The sequence below is a fragment of the Pan paniscus genome, chromosome 16, assembly GCF_029289425.2.
Source record: "Pan paniscus chromosome 16, NHGRI_mPanPan1-v2.0_pri, whole genome shotgun sequence".
In the NCBI taxonomy this organism is placed as follows: Eukaryota; Metazoa; Chordata; class Mammalia; order Primates; family Hominidae; genus Pan; species Pan paniscus.
This window is the reverse complement of record NC_073265.2, coordinates 75,197,472-75,217,130: the sequence shown is the minus strand read 5'-3', so window position 1 is coordinate 75,217,130 and position 19,659 is coordinate 75,197,472. Positions and strand designations below refer to the sequence as shown.

The 19,659-nt window shown below is 39.1% G+C and overlaps 1 protein-coding gene across 14 annotated transcripts in view; it reads right to left on the bottom strand.

Annotated features, from left to right (window-relative positions):
• AKAP13 (A-kinase anchoring protein 13) overlaps nt 1-19,659 on the bottom strand; it is a 361,925-nt gene that overhangs the window by 75,520 nt on the left and 266,746 nt on the right. For 6 of the 14 annotated variants that reach the window (XM_055098908.2, XM_055098910.2, XM_055098909.2 and 3 more), the window contains 3 exons: nt 16,954-17,324; nt 7,981-8,173; nt 2,914-3,022 (listed from right to left, as the gene is read on the bottom strand). In XM_055098908.2, the coding sequence (XP_054954883.2) occupies nt 2,914-3,022; nt 7,981-8,173; nt 16,954-17,324 (673 nt within the window). Of the gene's footprint in view, nt 1-2,913; nt 3,023-7,980; nt 8,174-10,293; nt 10,360-14,154; nt 14,209-16,953; nt 17,325-19,659 lie in introns of all 14 variants that reach the window. The other 8 variants (XM_034939360.3, XM_055098906.2, XM_055098905.2 and 5 more) reach the window with 5 other exon arrangements.

The following is a 19,659-nucleotide window of genomic DNA, read 5'->3' as shown; positions in this document are numbered from 1 at the left end:
ATTTAAGCCACATCACATTATCATCCCCATTTAACAGTTGAATTGAGGCAGAGAGTTTCAGTAACAAGCTCAAAGTAATACAGCTACTAAGTATGCTTAAAATATCAGTTAAAATATTTTAAGGGTACCAAACATTTTAGGCTTTAAAAATCACTGAGGATTTTAATTATGACACTATTTCAGTTAGGGAGACTATGACCATAGATGAATCAGGCTGAGTATTTAAGTGACTTGGAATTGAACACTTGAGCCTGGAGCAAATTATGAAGTATCAGTTATCCCAATGCTTAAGGCATACCACACACACTTTAACACAAGTTTTAGTCTTCTCTTTAGTCAGAATTTTAACATTTCCAAAATGATGTATTATGTTTCTAGTGTAGAATAACAAATACAGGTGGGAAACTATTTTAATTGTATATAGGAGGAACTAAGGAGAAATAGTGACATTAAGGTTGATGGGTCCTTCTGTTGCAGCATATGCTATTAGGAAGGTACGTGGGGCTAGCTATCATTCCAGCCTGCATGAAACGTACGCTACAGATCAGAATGAGGGTATTACATTTGGATGAAAGGAATAAACTCTTGCTTGAAGCTCCACTTTAGACAGCAGTCTACTACTGAAATCAGGTTCCCTAGGTGAGTTGAGCAGAAAAATTCTCAGCAACGGGAAGAAAAGCTCTATGTGTCAGAACCTCTAGAATAGCGCTTTGGGGAGTTAGCTGTATTATTTATAGTGTTTGGATAGCAACTGAAAACACAGTCAAAAAGCACTGTGTTTTGTGAAGGAAAAATAATGAAGTGTTTCATCCACAAGGAAAGAAAGCATGTCACAAAATATAGGAAAAAGGTCTCTCTATGGGACACATTCTGTTGGTACTAGGTATCTGTTGCTGTAGAAGTACAATATCCACTATGTCACGACACTTGCTGGTCACGGAAGGCGGGGACGCTGAGCTGAAATGTCTCACTTAGAGTGCCTTCCTGGCCTTCTCTGGCTACTGAGTGCTAGCACTCTGGCTTATCAAATTCACTGCAAACTATTCAATTGTACTTTCCATTCTATACAAGCCAAACATCTAACTCAAAGCCAAATTCAAAAAAAAAAATCCAAACAAGCAAAAACAGGAAAAGCTATTTCTGTCACAGTTCTGGGGGACATATCTTTGAAAATAAGTCTTCGTTAGACACCTTTTGTCAAATACTCTAGATTTGTATTTGAAATATTAATCACATGAAAACAAGAAAAAAGTTAACAGAATCACCCATTATGTCTTTCTCTCTCTCTCTCTCTTTTTTTTTTTTTTTTGAGGCAGTGTCTCACTCTATCACCCAGGCTGGGATGCAGTGGTGCCATCACAGCTCACTGCAGCCTTGACCTCCTGGGCTCATGATCCTCTTGCCTCAGCCTCTGAAGCAGCTGGACTACAGGCATGTGTCACCATGTCTGGCTAGAGTCATCCATTATGTCTTAATTCCACTGTGAAAATTTTAAAAATTAGGATTCCAGTAAGTCATGAAGTGAGATGGAACATCCCATGAATACAGGGCATCTGCTTCTGTCACCAACTCTTAAACTGAATTATATCAGGGAACAATGAGGAAACCCCATAAACACCAGGAGAGTGTGTTTATTTCCTTTGCTTCAGCCTCCAAGACACATGGTCTTTCAGCAAAGAACATAATGTATCACTCACTCCCTCTCTGATGAGAATTTAATCTTTATATCCAGATCCCACACAGCAACTACTCATAAAAAAATCAACATTTAAAAAATAAAAAATGAGGCTTCTCAAAGAACAAGTTGCCTTTTTTGTGACAAACAACACTGATCCAATCCAAGTATGTTTTTGAGCATCACAAGGCCCTGCGCTTATGGATGCCATGACATCTCTACATAACTTCCATCACCAGTTGATCTGAATCCGCATACAGGTCCACTAACCCCTTTCAGATGCAATCCTACTGGCCCTCACTGAACTAAATCTCTGTCTCAGTCTTGCTTTGTCCTTCTTGAGCTTGACATTGTTGAAAAGCTCAGGTCAGTTACTGTGCGAGGTTTCTCCACTGACAAATTTATGGAAGACAGAGATCAACTGAGGAACTTTTTAGATTAAAGTGGTCTAAAGAGATATGACAACTTAATTCAATGTATATTCTTAGATTGAATCTTGGACCCAGAAATAAGTGAGAAAATTTGAAATCTGAATAAGGTGTACATACTAGATAACACAATTTTATCGATATTAATTTCCTGATTTGGATAATTATACTACGGTAATAGAGTACTACCACAGTATATAAGAGTATAAGGTACTCTTATATACTAATGCTAGCACTCAGTAGCCAGAGAAGGCCAGTATATGGTACCCATATACTATGGTAATATAAGACAGTATCTTTGTTTTTAGGAAATACACACTAAATTAGAGGTAAAGGAGAGTTATGGATATAACTTATTCTCTCAAGTGTTTCAGAAAAAATCTTTAAGGGGAGTGATAAAGAGAGGGAGAGAGGCTGGCGAAACAAGTATTCTAACATTTGAGGACTGGAAGTGAAGAATACATGGGAATACTTTGTACTATTTTTGCAATTTTTTTCCCAGTGAATATTATTTGTAACTATTTTTCAAGTCTAAAATTATTTCAAAATAAAAAAATTTTAAAAAGTGTGTCAGATTCATGCACACAAATACAATAAACTTAATGTATTAGGGATATTTTTAGGTAAAAGGAAGAAGATCTCAAGATAAACTCTATGCCACCTTTTCTGTTTAAGTGCTGAGCCATTCACTCAAAGAAGCAGTAAGCAAATTTTGGCAGGTAATGTTATGGGGCCTTAAAGTGAGAAAAATAATAGGAAGAGTGGTTAAGATTTAATATATTTAATTTTTTTAAAAAGTAGTATACTCACTGTCCAATCCAGGATGGCTGATTGTCATTAATGAGATGGATTTTGTCAATGGAGAGGAAATGGCTGATGTACAGTAATTAAATCCCTGCTGCTTAGATCTGTGACATATCTGTGAAGTAAAAAAGTGAAGAACACGTTGTAAGCATATACTCTCATATTTCTAGATAAGCATAAAACCTTATAATTTGACCCACATAGTAAAATAAGGCAGTGAAGAAGCGGGTGAGAGCACAGGCCTTGTGGTCAGACAGACTTAGGTTAAAGTCTGCTCCTGCTACTTAACAGCTGCTCAGTTTCAGAGAAGTTACTTAGCTTTTCTGAGGCTTAGTTTTCTCATCTGTAAAATGGGGATCATTAGAGTATCCATTCTTTACAGCGGTTCTGTATCCCTCATAGCATCTAACAATGTTTCAAACTTAGTAAGTACTTAATAAATATCTGCTGGATGCATAATCACTTAAAAATAATTTCACTGGAAATATCAAACTACATACAATACTTGTTCTTTGAAAATCTAAATATTTCTTCATACAGATATAGTAGAATATCAGTAATAGTATTCTGATTTTACTTTATTTATTATTATTTTTTTTTAGACAGAGTCTCACTCTGTCACCCAGCTGATATGCAGTGGCATAATCTTGGTTTACTGCAACCTCCGCCTCCAGGTTCAAACAATTCTCCTGCCTCAGACTCCTGAGTAGCTGGGATTACAGGTGCGTGCCATCACGCGCAGCTAATTTTTGTATTTTTAGTAGAGATGGGGTATCACCATGTTGGTCAGGCAGGTCTCGAACTCCTGACCTTGTGATCCGCCTGCCTCGGCCTCCCAAAGTGTTGGGATTACAGGCGTGAGCCACCGCGCCCAGCCTATTTTTATTTTTGAGACAGAGTCTCACTGTGTCGCCCAGGCTGGAGTGCAGTGGCATGATCTCGGCTCATTGCAACCTCCGCCTCCCAGGTTCAAGCGATTCTCCCGCCTCAGCCTCCTGAGTAGCTGGGATTACAGGGGTGCACCACCACGCCCAGCTAATTTTTTGTATTTTTGGTAGAGACAGGGTTTCACCATGTTGGCCAGGCTGGTCTTAAATCCCTGGGCTCAAATGATCCACCCATCTCAGCCTCCCAAAGTGCTGGGATTATAGGTGTGAACCACCAGGCCTGGCCTCTGATTTTAAATAATTGGAAATTGAGATTCAAGTAAAGTGTCTTAAGATCACAAATAAAACAAGAGTGTATCTGGAAAGAAGCCTAAATCTCTTCCCTATCCTCTTCTAAGATGATAGTGATTCTACATGAACATAAAGGTAACTGAAATTTGATAATTTAACTCTCTCAGTAAATTCACAGCAGCTTTGAGACCATGTAATCCAACCACCTGCAGAAGTTCCTGGTACAACATCCCTGAAAGACAGTCATCTAGTGTCCACTAGCACACTTCTGGTGATAAGAGCCCATTCCAATTGTTAACTGACTTTATCATTAATCCTTTCCCTTCACAGAATGAAATCTGCCTCCTTATGACTCACACATATTGAAAGGGAAGCAGTGAAAAATCCGTTACTAGCATGAACTTGACTCACTTAGGCCAGACTTCTGATTATTTAGAGCTTGTTTCATGTGTAACCATGGCAGCTGAGGCAAACAGTTGCTATGTTTCAAATACAACTGTGAGGTCTAAAAAACGACCTCAGTGAAAGGCAGAGACTTTTAACAGGAAGTTGGCTGCAGGCAACTCGTCTAGATCAGAGTGAAACAAGCAGCTCAAATGCCTACTCTGAGGTTCCATACAAGATAAAAACTATGGGTAAGTAGAGATTCCAGGAAGGCTAAGCATAGCAAGGCACTAAAACAACAACTTTATCTAGAAAGACTGAATCAGAAAGTCCACTTCAGAAAGACAGTCCATTTTAGAAACACATCAGTGGTAGTAACGTCTTACTAAAATGCAGGGTTATCTGTCAAATTCCCGGAAATATCCATCTTAGAAAAGGTATCACATAAATAATATTAAGAAAATTAAATCATTCTTATTTCCTCCTTGAAAACTCACCTACTCCAAAAACCTGGAAAAAAGCAGAGAAATTAATAGCCAGGAACTCTTGAGTTTAATACTGTTCAGCTAATAGCCACTTACACGGCCTTAGGCAAGTCATTTAAATGAGCTGGAGCTGAATCTGAAGGGATATGTCAGTCTTGGTCTATGATTCTGTTTACAAATCCACAATTTTGGTATTTTACCTCATCTTGTAAATGATTTCCAAAGGAGTCTATAAATTTGAAATGCAATTTATTTTAAAGATTTTTTCACTGGTTTATTTACCCTTAGCAAAGCTGTGCTCAGTAGCCATCCAAGAATTGTTCCTATTTTTTTCTTCCTTTTTCTGTTACCATTAGGCTGAGTAAATCTAAATCACTTGCTTCAACAAGCATATTCTTCATATTCTTATTTTTTCTAACTCTTTCTGAAGTATCAGAACAAGTAGAAAAATTTTTTAAAGGGGCAAAATTCACTCTTCAACTGATTTTCATTATGCCTAAATCTCTTTATTTGTCTGGTCTCACACAAGCATAAGTGTTACAATAATTACTAAGATAATCCTTCAGTGTCAAGTTTATATTTGGTCATGTTAGTGCTTCGTAGTAGGATGCAATAAAAATTTAAACTTCTACACAAAGTCCTACTCAGCAAATCAAGGAAGAGGTTGTCAACGTTTTTGTTTAATTAGAAATGTATCATTAGATTCTTGCCTCAAACTCCAGTCATCTATTCAAAAACAGTTTTTTTTTAAATTTTAAGTGTTTCATTTGGAGGAAATAAGATGCATCCCAGAATGCTTTCATAAATTAATCAGTCTTCTGACCCAAGAGGAAGAGAAAAGACTTGCAGTGAGGTACAATGCTATAAAAGCAAATAATTTGAATTCTCAACTCAAAAGCTCCCCAAGGGATTGTCAAAAGTGGTAAGTGATAATGAGGACATCCAGAAGATGAAAGTCACTTTGATTTGGCTGACATGGAAATCCATGACCTTCAAGACAGGAGTTTCAAGAGACTGGTAGCAGCAGAAATTAAGAGATGATTAGATGGTGATAAAGAGAAGGCAAAGGCCAGGCACAGTGGCTCACACCTGTAATGCCAGCACTTTGGGAGACTGAGGCAGAAGGATCACTTGAACTGGGGAAGTTGAAGCTGCAGTGACCTGTGATGGCACCACTGCACTCCAGTCTGGGCGACAGAGTGAGACCCTGTCTCTAAATAAGTAAATAAATAAATAAAATTTTAAAAAGAGAAGGCAGGGAGCATAGATGCTCTCTTAAGAATTCTGGTAGGCATCAGAGTGAACAGGCGACCTACAGAATGGCAGAAAATTTTTGCAATCTACCCCTCTGACAAAGGGCTAATATCCAGAATCTACAAAGAACTTAAAAAAATTTACAAGAAAAAAAAAACTCCATCAAAAAGTGGGTAAAGGATATGAACAGACACTTCTCAAAAGAAGACATTTATGCAGCCAACAGACACATGAAAAAATGCTCATCATCACTGGCCATCAGAGAAATGCAAATCAAAACCACAATGAGATACCATCTCACACCAGTTAGAATGGTGATCATTAAAAAGTCAGCAAACAACAGATGCTGGAGAGGATATGGAGAGATAGGAACGCTTTTACACTGTTGGCGGGACTGTGAACTAGTTCAACCATTGTGGAAGACAGTGTGGCGATTCCTCAAGGATCTAGAACTAGAAATACCATTTGACCCAACGATCCCATTACTGGGTATATACCCAAAGGATTATAAATCATGCTACTATAAAGACACATGCACATGTATGTTTATTATGGCATTGTTAACAATAGCAAAGACTTGGAACCAACCCAAATGTCCATGATAGACTGGATTAAGAAAATGTGGCACATATACACCATGGAATACTATGTAGCCATAAAAAAGGATGAGTTCATGTCCTTTGCAGGGAGATGGATGAAGCTGGAAACCATCATTCTGAGTAAACTATCGCCAAGGACAGAAAACCAAACACCGCATGTTCTCACTCATAGGTGGGAACTGAACAATGAGAACACTTGGACACGGGGCGGGGAACATCACACACCGGGGCCTGTTGTGTGGTAGGGGGCTGGGGGAGGGATAGCATTAGGAGAAATACCTAATGTAAATGACGAGTTAATGGGTGCAGCAAACCAACACGGCACATGTATACCTATGTAACAAACCTGCACGTTGTGCACATGTACCCTAGAACTTAAAGTGTAAAAATAATAATTTTTTAAAAAAAGAATTCTGGTAGGGATGGGAAGGAGAGAGAATCAACTGACATTTCCTGGAAGGTGTAGTAAGAAAGTTTTGTTTTTAATTTTTTTCCTACAAAGGAGAAACTTGGGATATGTTTTAGAGAATTGGGAAAATTAATAACGATATGTAGCGTATTTCAAGATTCAGTTTACTATTGAGAGGGTAAAAGATGGTCTCAGATAAGAAGGAAAAACTCAATTTAATATCCTGGATACTTTCCTAATTTTAAAAAGTGTGCCTTGATGGAATATTTAAATCTATGCAGATTAACATAGTCTTTATTTTTTCTTTTTTCTTTTTGGAGACAGAGTCTTGCTCTGTCACCCAGGCTGGAGTGCAGTGGTGCAATCACGACTCAATGCAGCCTTAAACTCCTGGTCTCAAGTAATCCTCCTACCTCAGCCTCCCGAGTAGCTGGAACTACAAGCACAAGCCACCATGTCCAGCTAATTTTTAAATTTTTTGTAGAGATGGGGGGTCTTGCTATGTTGCCCAGGCTGGTCTTGAACTCCTGGGCTCAATTGATCCTCCTGCCTCAACCTCCCAAAGCACTGGGATTATAGGCATGAGCCACCATGCCTGGCCCTTTTTAATTAGGTGCTAAACACTTGGTTTAGTGCTAGATTAAGTATATCATATAATGGGCAAGTAATCATAGCTACTAGCCTTATACTACCAGAAGCCTTGCCTTCTATGTTCATATTTTGTGAAATACATTTTTTCCAAATTAGACATATTTAAGACTTACCTGCTGATCAAACATCCTATGTTCTCTCTGGCCTGACTCCAGATCCTCTTCTGAAAGTGACACCAAAGAGTCAACCCGTTCCTCACCACTGAATGGGTGTCTGAGCTCTTCGGCATTTGCAGAGCTTACTTCTAGAGATGAGGATGGCTTGTTTCCGACACCAGCTCCTCCTGTCAAGCCTTCTAGACTGAAACTGAACATAGGGCACAAAAGTTAATTCATTCTATTTCTGGGTCTCAAAAACAAAGGAGGACACAAAATCCCTCTGGGTATATCTCCCTTGTTTGTGTATTATTTCTATGTCAGCTAGCAAAACTGTCTAAAAGGGCATGGCACAAAGAATACCACCTACCTTTCCCCCACAGATCTTGGAATACTGAGAAAGAATACTGCACTTAGATTTTCTTACCGCATTAAATTTATCCAAATGTTGAACCACCTAAGATCACTTCTCAGATTTTTTTCTATACACTATATGGACAGACCATAGTTATCTGATATTTTATATATGTGTTTTTTCCTCGATCTAATTAATCTTTGTGAATCTAACTCTACTAATGCCAAGTAATTAAATGTCACAGAGAAAATACGAGCTTAAGTAACTTTCAGAAGGCAAACTGGGTAACTTGCCCTTATGTCCATTAAGTGGACCTTTATAATTTTACATTCAAGTTGACCTTTATAATTTTACAGGTATGCTTTCACCCAAGAAAACCCAAGTGTTACTCATGAGTGTTACCATCTATGCACACCTGGCCAAACAACTGCTGACAGGCTTCTCGAGAATTGTTAGTTGCAACAGGCACATACAACACCTTAATGAACAAATGCTGAAAAGCAACCTGGTCTAAGAGTAGAAAGAGTTGTAATTTTTTGCCTGGATATTGGTAAAGGGAACAAAGGCAGTCAGGATTTGGCATTTTAAAGAGGATTCCTCCAAGAAAGATTCTGTGGTTTGCAGAATGAAAAGCATTTTCAGTAAGCAGAAGGCTACAGAGACAGGTTAGTGATTTAACCTCCTTGGGTTGCTAACTAGAATAATTCACATCTGTTACAACTGCAGCGGAAACTTCTTTAAAATAACCAAGATCTCGAAACATAGCTGTAGCTGACCATGTTCTCCGCTAACAATGAGCTGGAATTCAATCTGAAGGTATACTGAAGCTACTTAGTTACCTCCACTCAAGGAAAACTGTACAGAAAATTGCTCCAATTAAGTTCATACCTACCAGTCCAGGACTTGTATTTGCTTTTTTAAATTATTTATTTATTTATTTATTTTGGTTTTGTAAATAACTTAACGAACTGAAGCCATATAACTCTATTTTCTCTAGTAGGTAAATTAAACAATGGATATGTTTTTCTTCAATATAATAGAAAGCATGACTAACTACAAGTAAATGACTCTGTAAACCTCATTTTCTTTCTTTTCCTTTTCCTTTTTTTTTTTTTTTTTTGAGACAGAGCCTCCCTCTGTTGCCCAGGCTGGAGTGCAGTGGCACGATCTTGGCTCACTGCTACCTCCATCTCCCGGGTTCAAGTGGTTCTCCTGCCTTAGCCTCCCAGGTAGCTGGGATTACAGGCACCTGCTACCGTGTCTGGCTAATTTTTGTATTTTTAGTAGAGATGGGGTTTCACCACGTTTTTCAGGCTGGTCTCCAATGCCTGACCTCAGGTGATCTGCCCACCGCAGCCTCCCAAAGTACTGGGATTACAGGTGTGAGCCACCATGCCTGGCCTGTAAAACTCACTTTCAATACCAGGGATAAGAAGAGGGGCTAAGTGAAGAAGAAATTACTTGAAAAGCCTAAGAAAACCAGATCTATGCTTACTGCAAAACTTAATTCTGAAAATGTTTTAGTAATTAAATCTGGCTGTTCAGTTGAGAGAAGAATACGAAACGATGAGGAGTCTCTGAATTTGGAATCTACACAGAATGGTGGATTTAGAAGCATAATAGAAATCAGTGCATCTTATTAGCTGCCTTGGTTCTTTGATTGTTTTCTTCGGGTTCCAAGAATTTTTAGGATCTGAAAATCAAGACAGACCAAAACAGATAGAGATAAATCTGTGCAGAAAACATCAAATCTATGGCCCTTTGAGACATACAGGATGCATCACCCGACTCTTAGGCTGCATCCCTTCAGTTGAGTTACTGACACCCATAGCAAAGGCAATGAAATGCTGTGCTCACAGACAAAGCAGGCTGCCCATATGCATCCCAGCCACACAGAAGCCAGCTCCAAGCCAAAAGCCCTGATGGTGTATTTTATGGTTCCCCATTTGGTGGCTGGACACATAACAATATCATACCTTCTGTAATTAAAGTCAGCACTCAGGCCAGCAGAGTACTGCACACCAGAGGGGCACCAGCTCATACTGGGGATGACATCAAAGACAGAAACAGAAATGCAGGGAGAAAAGAGGAAACAGGAATGGGGTTATTAGGTTTAACAACGAAGGGCATAGTTAGAGACAGACGGATTTATGCGATCAACAAAAAATTTAGGAATGTAACATTGACAATTTTTAAAAAGGCTATAATAAAAAATCATAGAAACTTAAAAATATTTTCTTCTTGTCTAGACAGCATTGTGGAAAAAGACTGTGCGTTCTTTACAGTATCACCAGTTCAACCTGAAACCCAAAAATTCCTTCTAGCGAACTGTGGCAACTACCTATGGCTTGCTCTTCAGACATGAGAGGTATTTCAAACTCCACCACTGGGTACGATCTCTCAGTACATCGCATACTCCCACATCACCCTTACCATAGTATCTCTAATCCTAGACTTTTTAAAAGAGACAGTGACAAACTGTGCTCTGGTGGGCTCATGGAGTCATCGGGTTTGTTTTTTTTTTTCATGTGTTTCCATTACGGATCCAACCAAACCAGACAATTAATAGATTCTGCATGATAAGATACTTAGTCAACACTGGCATCCATCTTCAAACCCTACTCACTAGGCTGTTACGTTAAAGATAAAGCATATAACACTGATTATATATTTGCTTATATTTTAATGATAATGAAAACTCCCCCCAAAGACGGAGTTTCACTCTTGTTGCCCAGGCTAGAGAGTAATGGTGCGATCCTGGCTCACCGCAACCTCTGTCTCCCAGGTTCAAGCGATTCTCCTGCCTCAGCCTCCCGAGTAGCTGGGATTACAGGTGTGCACCACCACCACACCCAGCTAATTTTGTATTTTTTTTAGTAGAGATGGGCTCTCACCATGTTGGTCAGGCTGGTCTCAAACTCCTGACCTCAAGTGATCCACCCGCCTCAGCCTCCCAAAGTGCTGGGATTATAGGCTTGAGCCACCACACCTGGCTGATAATAAAAATTTTTTAAAAAAAGGAATTCTATGGCACTGAGTTAGAAATGTATCTTTTTAATTTCAAGTTTGTTTCCATTTTTCCTGCAAGATAGAAAAAATCCATCTGATCATCTACTTCCTTGAATATCCCAGTAGGGGTGTCCATTATCAAGTAGCAGGGACAGAAAATCTGGGGTTGGAAATGCTAAGTAAACACCACTAGCTAAAACAATAATCAATTCAAAATATCATGTGTTCTATAAAGGAAACTGCATGGAAACGTTGGGATTTTTATTAACAAAAGCTATCATTAAAAAAATACCCTGCTACCTGGGCCATAAAGTTCTAGGTGATGTGCTTTTGTTTTCTGAGAAGAGATAAAAGCAGAGCTTGTGGACAATAAAAACACTCGGCTCAATAAAACCACTCGGCTCCCTCCAGAATCTTGCAGATGGGAAGGCCTGGCACCATAAACACCTATATTGGACACATCTAATAACTTTGTTTTGTTGTCAAGTGGGGTTTTTGGCTGGAGAAAGGAGACAAGGAAAATGGGTGGGAGGATGTAAGAGCTACCCCTATGGCTCTTTTAAAAAATCTTTACCATATCATTTAAAACTAAATAGTATAAAACATTTTAAATCAGATTAAATTAGTGGTATAAAGCTTACAAGTGCAGAAGCAGAAAGTAAAAATATAGTGGAGACACTTCGCTGGTCTGGTAAGCGGGATGAGACTGACATAATTTACTTGTGTGAGGAGAAGATATATATTTTACAAACACAGATAAGACTCAGAAGTCCATTCTTTGACATTATTAACTTAAATTTTAAATCGCCAGTTAATAAATAGGCATATTTTTACCTAAATATCCAACTTCTTTTTTAGAAACAGAATGTGGCAAATCAGTAACTGAACATACACTGCCAAACCATCATTCTTAAAAATAATCTCCTTCTACAGATTTAAATGTTCCTTTACTTCCAGGATGTGACAATGATGTGGAAGACTGTGAGGAGATTTAACACGAAGAGAGTGAAAAACAATAGGGAGACAGGAAGACAGACATAAAAGCTTTTTTTTTTTTTTTTTGAGACTTAGATTCACTCTGTCACCCAGGCTGGAGTGCAGTGGCACGATCTCAGCTCACTGCAACCTCTGCCTCCCAGGTTCAAGCAATTCTCCTGCCTCAGCCTCCTGAGTAGCTGGGATTACAGGTGCATGCCACCACACCTAGCTAATTTTTGTGTTTTTAGTAGAGATGAGGTTTCACCATGTTTCCCAGGCAGGTCTCAAATTCCCGGGCTCAAGCAATCCATCTGGCTCAGCCTCCCAAAGTGCTGGGATTACAGGCGTGAGCCACCGTGCTCGGCCAAGATATAACAGCTTTTCTAAGGTACCAGGAAGGAAGCTGCAGATGGTCTACAACGTCTGCCCTTTCTGGTAACAGAAAACTCCTTTCATAATTAAGAGTATTTTGGAAAGCATCGTCATTTCCTCAATTCCTCAATTAGTAGGGATAATATTTAGTAGTTCTTTGGCTTTGAGATTTGGAAAGTTCTAGACTAAAAAACAACAAATGTCCCTCCTCCTGCCTTATAATACCTGTTGTAATGTTTCAATTTTACAAAATTTAAAATTATACATTACGTTCTTCCTACAAAAATAAGTTTCACTAGGGATGAAACTGGCTGGAGTTGTTGATGACACTCCATGTATACACTAACTCAGACTGCATCCAGCAATCTGTCTTCTCCCACCTTGTCATCAAGTGCATGTTTTTAATAAGCTCATATTGAAGAGCTTTAATAAAGACCCAGACAAACATATCTCCAAAGAACCTTCTACTAAAAAACTTATTTAGTAGAGATGGGGTTAAAACTTATTTAACAACTTATTTTCTAGAAGAACAATTTCATAGGAATCATGATTATCTGAAATTCATGAGAATATCTGAATTTCAGCTCAATTTCTTGCCTAAAATCTGGAATTAAAGAAAGCATCCACTTGAAAAAGACAAAGTAGGAAAGATCACTATTTGCCCACTTGCCAACAAACAGGTTCAGCTAATAGTTAAAAATACTTCTTTACAAATGCCTCCTAACATGAGAAACTAACAGTAATATAACCCTAATTTTTGGATTTCTGAATATTTTTCTAAACAATGGAAGGTCACTAATGACTTCTAAAGAAAATCCAATGGAAAATTTGAAGCAAATTAGCAATCTGACTAGAAATTACTTCTCAGCTTATAAATCGTTTATTTTTAGCTTCAAAATATTACCTGACAAATACTAATTAAGGAATTCAAAGGCCAAGGAATGAACTTATGCCTCTGACTTGCTTTAAGAAATGACTACATCCACAATGGAATGGAAAATGCCAGGTGGCCTAGTAATAAAGTCTTTCATTACATTATTAAACAATGTGTTGACAATACTTTAGGGCCTGTGCACAAGCACACACACATTCCTGGTTTTTCTTTTGTGGAAAAGAAACAAAAGTACTCCCCAGGGTCCATTAAATAGGCACGGCATAGACAATTCTTCGAACTCTCCTAGAGAAAGCTAGGTGAGACCCTATTCTCACAGTCATCTGAACAACAATAAGCACAAGATTTTAAAAAATTAAAAATAATTTTTAAAAAAGATAAAATAGCATAAAACTTCAAATTAAAGAAACCATTTCATATAAAATGGACACTAGCAATTAATAAGTACCTATATTTTATTTGCCTGAATTAGATGGGACATTACTTAAAAGTAGATGATCCAATCATGGATTAAGCAGAATGAGATGCTTGTTAGTATATGCTCAGAGGTGACATGGTTAGTCCATCAAGTTAATGAACTCTGTACCTTCTCCTATGAATGGGAGGTCTCCTGACAACATCCCCAAGAACTCGCATTGAACTGAAAATGAATGGTGAAGAGGTCAGTGTTGCAGGTGAAACAAAATGGGATACAAATGCATGAAACATACAGACACCACACTGGGGAGAGAGACACTGCTCAAAGAGAAATGGCACAGGCAAGAGAATGAAGGAATATGGAATGAGAAAAACATCAGGACCAAAAGGGCCTGACAATTTCTGTGGAGGGCTACTTTGCTCCTCCCCTTGCTCCAAGGAGTTAATCAACTGGCAAAAGTTATAAAGTTTATTAAATTATTAAAGAATCAGAAAAAAATTACTACTCAAAGCTTTAAAGGGGTTTTTCTTAACACTTTAAAATTCAGGTTATACTACATGCAGGTAATACCATAACAATTAGCCAAACTAATTAAAACCTCACTCTCATTCCATTATCTTCAGAGGTATTAGGACAGTGGTCCTAGGTAAGCCCTAGCAGTAAATTCAAACAGGAGATCCCATGACATTATGCAGGATGAAAAGAAGTAGAGTTCTAGTCTCAGTTCAGTTCTAGACTGAACTGAACTTACGTAATTTTGGGCAAATCATTTATTCTGAGCTTCAATTTCCTCATCTGAGCGACATGACAGACACAGTCACATGTAGCTCTAAAATCAAAGTTGTGACAAAGGAACCCATAGTGGATTATAAAGAAAAGGGGATTGTATAGAAAATAAACCCTCATTCCTTGATGCTGTTATCATTTAAGATAAGACTGTCCTGCCAAAAAAGTTCCATTTGCTTCAAGCTCTGGCTGTAGGGATCATTCACCATGCTCTTACATTTTCTGTTGCTCTGAATGCTTAAAAAAAAAAAAAAAAAGAGTACACCACGAGCAAAACTGGGAAATTACTTTTTATAAAATCTAGGGTCTCAAACGTATATAAAAACAAGCTAGCAGAAAAAGCATGCTGCTTATTTTTAAGGTTAGCATCCTACATGCCACCATAGAATAATATGGAATTATAGAAACGGCATTTGACTAAGAGACCAGAGACCTTGGATAAATGATGCAAACTACCTGCACCAGTCTTCTCATCTGCAAACATGGGGCTAATACCACTTGACTCATGGAGAGGACTGAAAAATTATATCAGAAATGTGTTATAAAGAGAGTGTGAAAAGATTAGCAAATTAGGAAAGTGTAAGAAAGTATTACTGTGAGCTCCATGGAGGCAGGGACTTTGTCTTGTTTACCTATCTCCAGAACCTAGAGCAGAGTCTGGCACATAGTGAGTGTTCAATATATGTTGGCTGAATAAATAAGTGAATGAATGTGATTAGACAGCCATAATATTACCAGGAGGTTGAGAAATTTGAGCAAATAATTGCTATAGCTGAGCTGTTTACATCAATTATTATTATTACTATTATTATTATTATTTTGAGACAGGGTCTCACTGTTGCCCAGACTGGAGTGCAGTGGTATGATCATGGCTCACTGCAGCCTCAAACTTCTGGGCTGAAGCAATTCTCCCATCTCATCCTCTCGAGTAGCTGGGACCACAGGCATGTACTACCATGCACGGCTGTTTTCTTTTTTGTAGAGATGGGGACTCCTATGTTGCATAGGCTGGTCTCAAACTCCTGGGCTCATGAGATTACATCAATTGTTTTAAAACAACTGTCAGCCTCATCCCTTATCTGTTTTACTTATTAGCAAAGTAGCTTTGGAATAAGCACACTCTTGTAAATATAGTAGGCACTACCATACTCATTCTTTAAAGCTAAAACCATCTGCTTACATTTGTCTAGCCAGCCAGCAGTCAGAAGTGAAATTCAGGCCAGGCGCGCTGGCTCACGCCTGTGATCCCAGCACTTTGGGAGGCCGAGGCGGGTGGATCACAAGGTCAGGAGATCGAGACCATCCTGGCTAACACAGTGAAACCCTGTCTCTACTAAAAATACAAAAAAATTTAGCCAGGCGTGGTGGCGGGCGCCTGTAGTCCCAGCTACTTGGGAGGCTGAGGCAGGAGAATGGAGTGAACCTGGGAGGCAGAGCTTGCAGGAAGCCGAGATTGCGCCGCTACACTCCAGCCTGGGAGACAGAGCAAGACTCCATCTCAGGAAAAAAAAAAAAAAAAAAAGTCAAATTCGACATATCTTCATATAGCCTGCTTCCAAACTGAAGGACTGATACTGGGTCACACTTAACAAGTTCCCACATGGGAAAATCCCAACAATTTAATGGTATGTAATGAATGTAAAATGAATGTAATGAGTCTTATATCCTCTTGAGGGTTAAACAATGATAATTTAGACTTTATCAAAACTTTCTGTATTAGAAACAGATGGTTTTAATTCTCAGAAAATACTCTGAAAGACTTTGATGTGTTAAGACTGTAAGACTTCATGTTTGTTTCTTAATTCAAAGTTGATATGAAACTACTGCCTCCAATATTTTCTCATTCATAAGTTTCATTAATGTGGTAAGAATAAACGTTCCCATTTACTAAACACTCATTATATGACAATCACATTTCATTGTATTATTAAAAATAATAATGAAGGTATTTTACAGATGAGAATATTAAAGCTTAGAGGGGTCAGGTGACTTGCCCAAGGTCATCTACATAGTAAATTATGGAGCTGGGGTGTGAACACAGATTTTCCTGATTCCAAAACCTATATTCTTTCTTCTATACTATAGGGTCTCCTAAATTCTTTTACCAACAATAATACAAATCAGAAGCTTCTCAAAAGCAAGCAGACACTGAGACACTAAACAAACCGCCTCCCATCTCACCTCCGGTGGTTCATTTCTGCATCGCTGGCTGCATTTTTCCCAGGCCCCCAGCTGTGCCTCCGGAAGGGGGAAAGAGAGCGCATGGAGCTCCTTAGGACAGAGCAGTTTGCAGGCACTTCAGTGATACTGTCCATCTCCTCCTCCTCCACGTCGCCTGGGTCAGCAGGCTCACTCTCACTTTCTCGACCCTCAGCTCCCATCCCATGGCTGTAGAATCCATCAAGGCTTTGCCGATCTCTTGACCTGTTTGGCTTTAAAATCTGGGAGAGAGACACATCACTGCCATGAGAAGAATGTCGGTCCAGAGAAGCCGTGTCATCGGTGGATGAACTGGATCCGGTGATATCACAGGCCAACTGCTCTTCCTCTGGCTGTAATGGGGAGAAAGCACATATGGCTGAAGCCAGCAGGGCCAATCAGATAGCCTCAGTTATTCTAGATCAAGCCAATGGCTTCTCAGTGGATTCCAGGCAGGTAAGATCATAATTGGCCTCAGAGACTTGTGTTTTTAATAGGATGATCACAACTGGATTCAAATCCCCCCTGGACTCTAGAAGAGAAACAGTCTAGATCTATCCTCTTTTTTTTGTTTGTTTGTTTTTGAGACAGTCTCACTCTGTCGCCCAGGCTGGAGTACAGTGGCTCCATCTTAGCTCACCACAACCTCCGCCTCCTGGGTTCAAGAGATTATCCTGCCTCAGCCTCCCAAGTAGCTGGGATTACAGGCATGCACCACCACGCCTGGCTAATTTTTGTATTTTTAGTACAGACAGGGTTTCACCATGCTGGCCAGGCTGGTCTCTAACTCCTGACTTCAAATGATCCACCCACCTCAGCCTCCCAAAATGCTGGGATTACAGGCGTGAGCCACTGAGCCTGGCCTAGGTCTATCCTCTTTTTAACCTCTTACTAGAGGTACTACACTAGAAGTACATCATTTTTTCTTTCTTTTTTTTCCAATTTGAGACAGGGTCTCACTCTGTCACCCAGGCTGGGGTGCAGTGGTGAAATTATGGCTCACTGCAGCCTTGACCTCCTGGGCTCAAGTGATCCTCCCACCTCAGCCTCCTGAGTGGCTGGAACTACAAGCATGTGCCAGCATGCTGAGCTAATTTTTTGTGTGTATTTCTTTTAGACACAGGGTTTCACCATGTTGCCCAGGATGGTCTTCAACTCCTGGGATCCTCTTGCCTTGGCTTCCCAAAGTGCTGGGATTACAGGTTTGAGCCACTGTGACCAGCCCATTTTTTTCTTCAAGAGGAAAAATATCAAATTTATGTTAGTTCTTTCAGTCAATATCACCAACTGCAATGAAGGGAATCCATTTGTCTCTGGGTTTTTTGTATATGAAAACAAAATTTATCATGTGTTAGGTTTAATTATTTTTTATAAGCTTTAACTGAAAATAAAACAGTCTGCTTGGCTACAATAATAATATGCTGAAATTAATATTCCAAAAGGAAGTCTGTGGTTGTTTTTAGTGGCCTTCTGAAAAATGTGGAATAGCTTATGACCCCACCTAAAGTTTGCCACAAATGCTTAAGCACCTGTTACAAATATCTAAATGGAAGAAAGCTATACATTTTTCTCGTTTCACTGAGAACTGGCTGAGTATTATGAGGCCAAATCGTACATTAAATAATCAGTCCTGGCAATGAGGTCTTTGATAAAGTGATGATGCTCTTTCCTGGCTAACCTCTAGTGCCTAACAGGTTCTGTTTAACTCTGTTCTAGTAGCCTGACATTTTCTACTTGTTGAAACATACCAGTGGCTGGGCGCAGTGGCTCATGCCTGTAATCCCAGCTACTGGGGAGGCTGAGGCAGGAAAATCTCTTGAACCTGAGAGGGAGCGAGGGAGGGAGATACCAGAACACAGAATTTGATGGGTGAGGGAAAGATGAGCTTCATGGTACCCAAAAGGCCAAAAGAAGTGTCTAAGAGATGCTTGATCATACTCTTCAGATATGGACACTGTCTTAATAGCTATTTTGCACTCTTACGGGATGGGGGCAGGGAACAAGGAAGGGCATTTTGTAATTCTTTTCCCCTTTTTCACAATATTTTCCAAATTAGTCTACTCAATGTTTTAATTAAGGGTAAAAAAAAATTATGGTTCTTCAAGAAAGAGAAAAAAATTATGAAAATCTTTCAGCTTTGGAATAGAAAACAAGCTCTATATCTCTATACTATAAGTAGACTCTTTTAAAGGTTTGATGTAATAGTTCAAAAGCACACTACCTTCTAAAAGCACCCTTTCTACCTTTTGGGCTTGATCTCATAAGCTAATAAGAAGGCTTTCTTTTTCCAGTTCTGTGGAATCCAGTTTCCTAGATTGTTTTTTAAGTAATGTATGGGAATGAGAGAAAAGATGCATGGGGATCACTGGACAGGTCAAACTGAGGTCCAGATTTTCCAACGGACGCAGGCATGAGCAGCAGAATCAAGATTTGAACCCAGGCCGATTTCAACTCAAATTGCCCTATTCTGGTATCTCAATCATCTTTTTAAAACCCTGTAAGAACAAGATATCAAAGTCAGTATCAGAAAAGTCCCTTCACTGGGTCACTCTGTAAAATAAAACTATGGTTCACCAAGTAAATTCTAAATTGTGGTAGGTATTATTTTAAAATGAAATAACTGACTATGCTTTCTGAGTGAGGGACTCACTCAGAATAGGACCCGTTCCTAAAGGGGTCCTATTCACG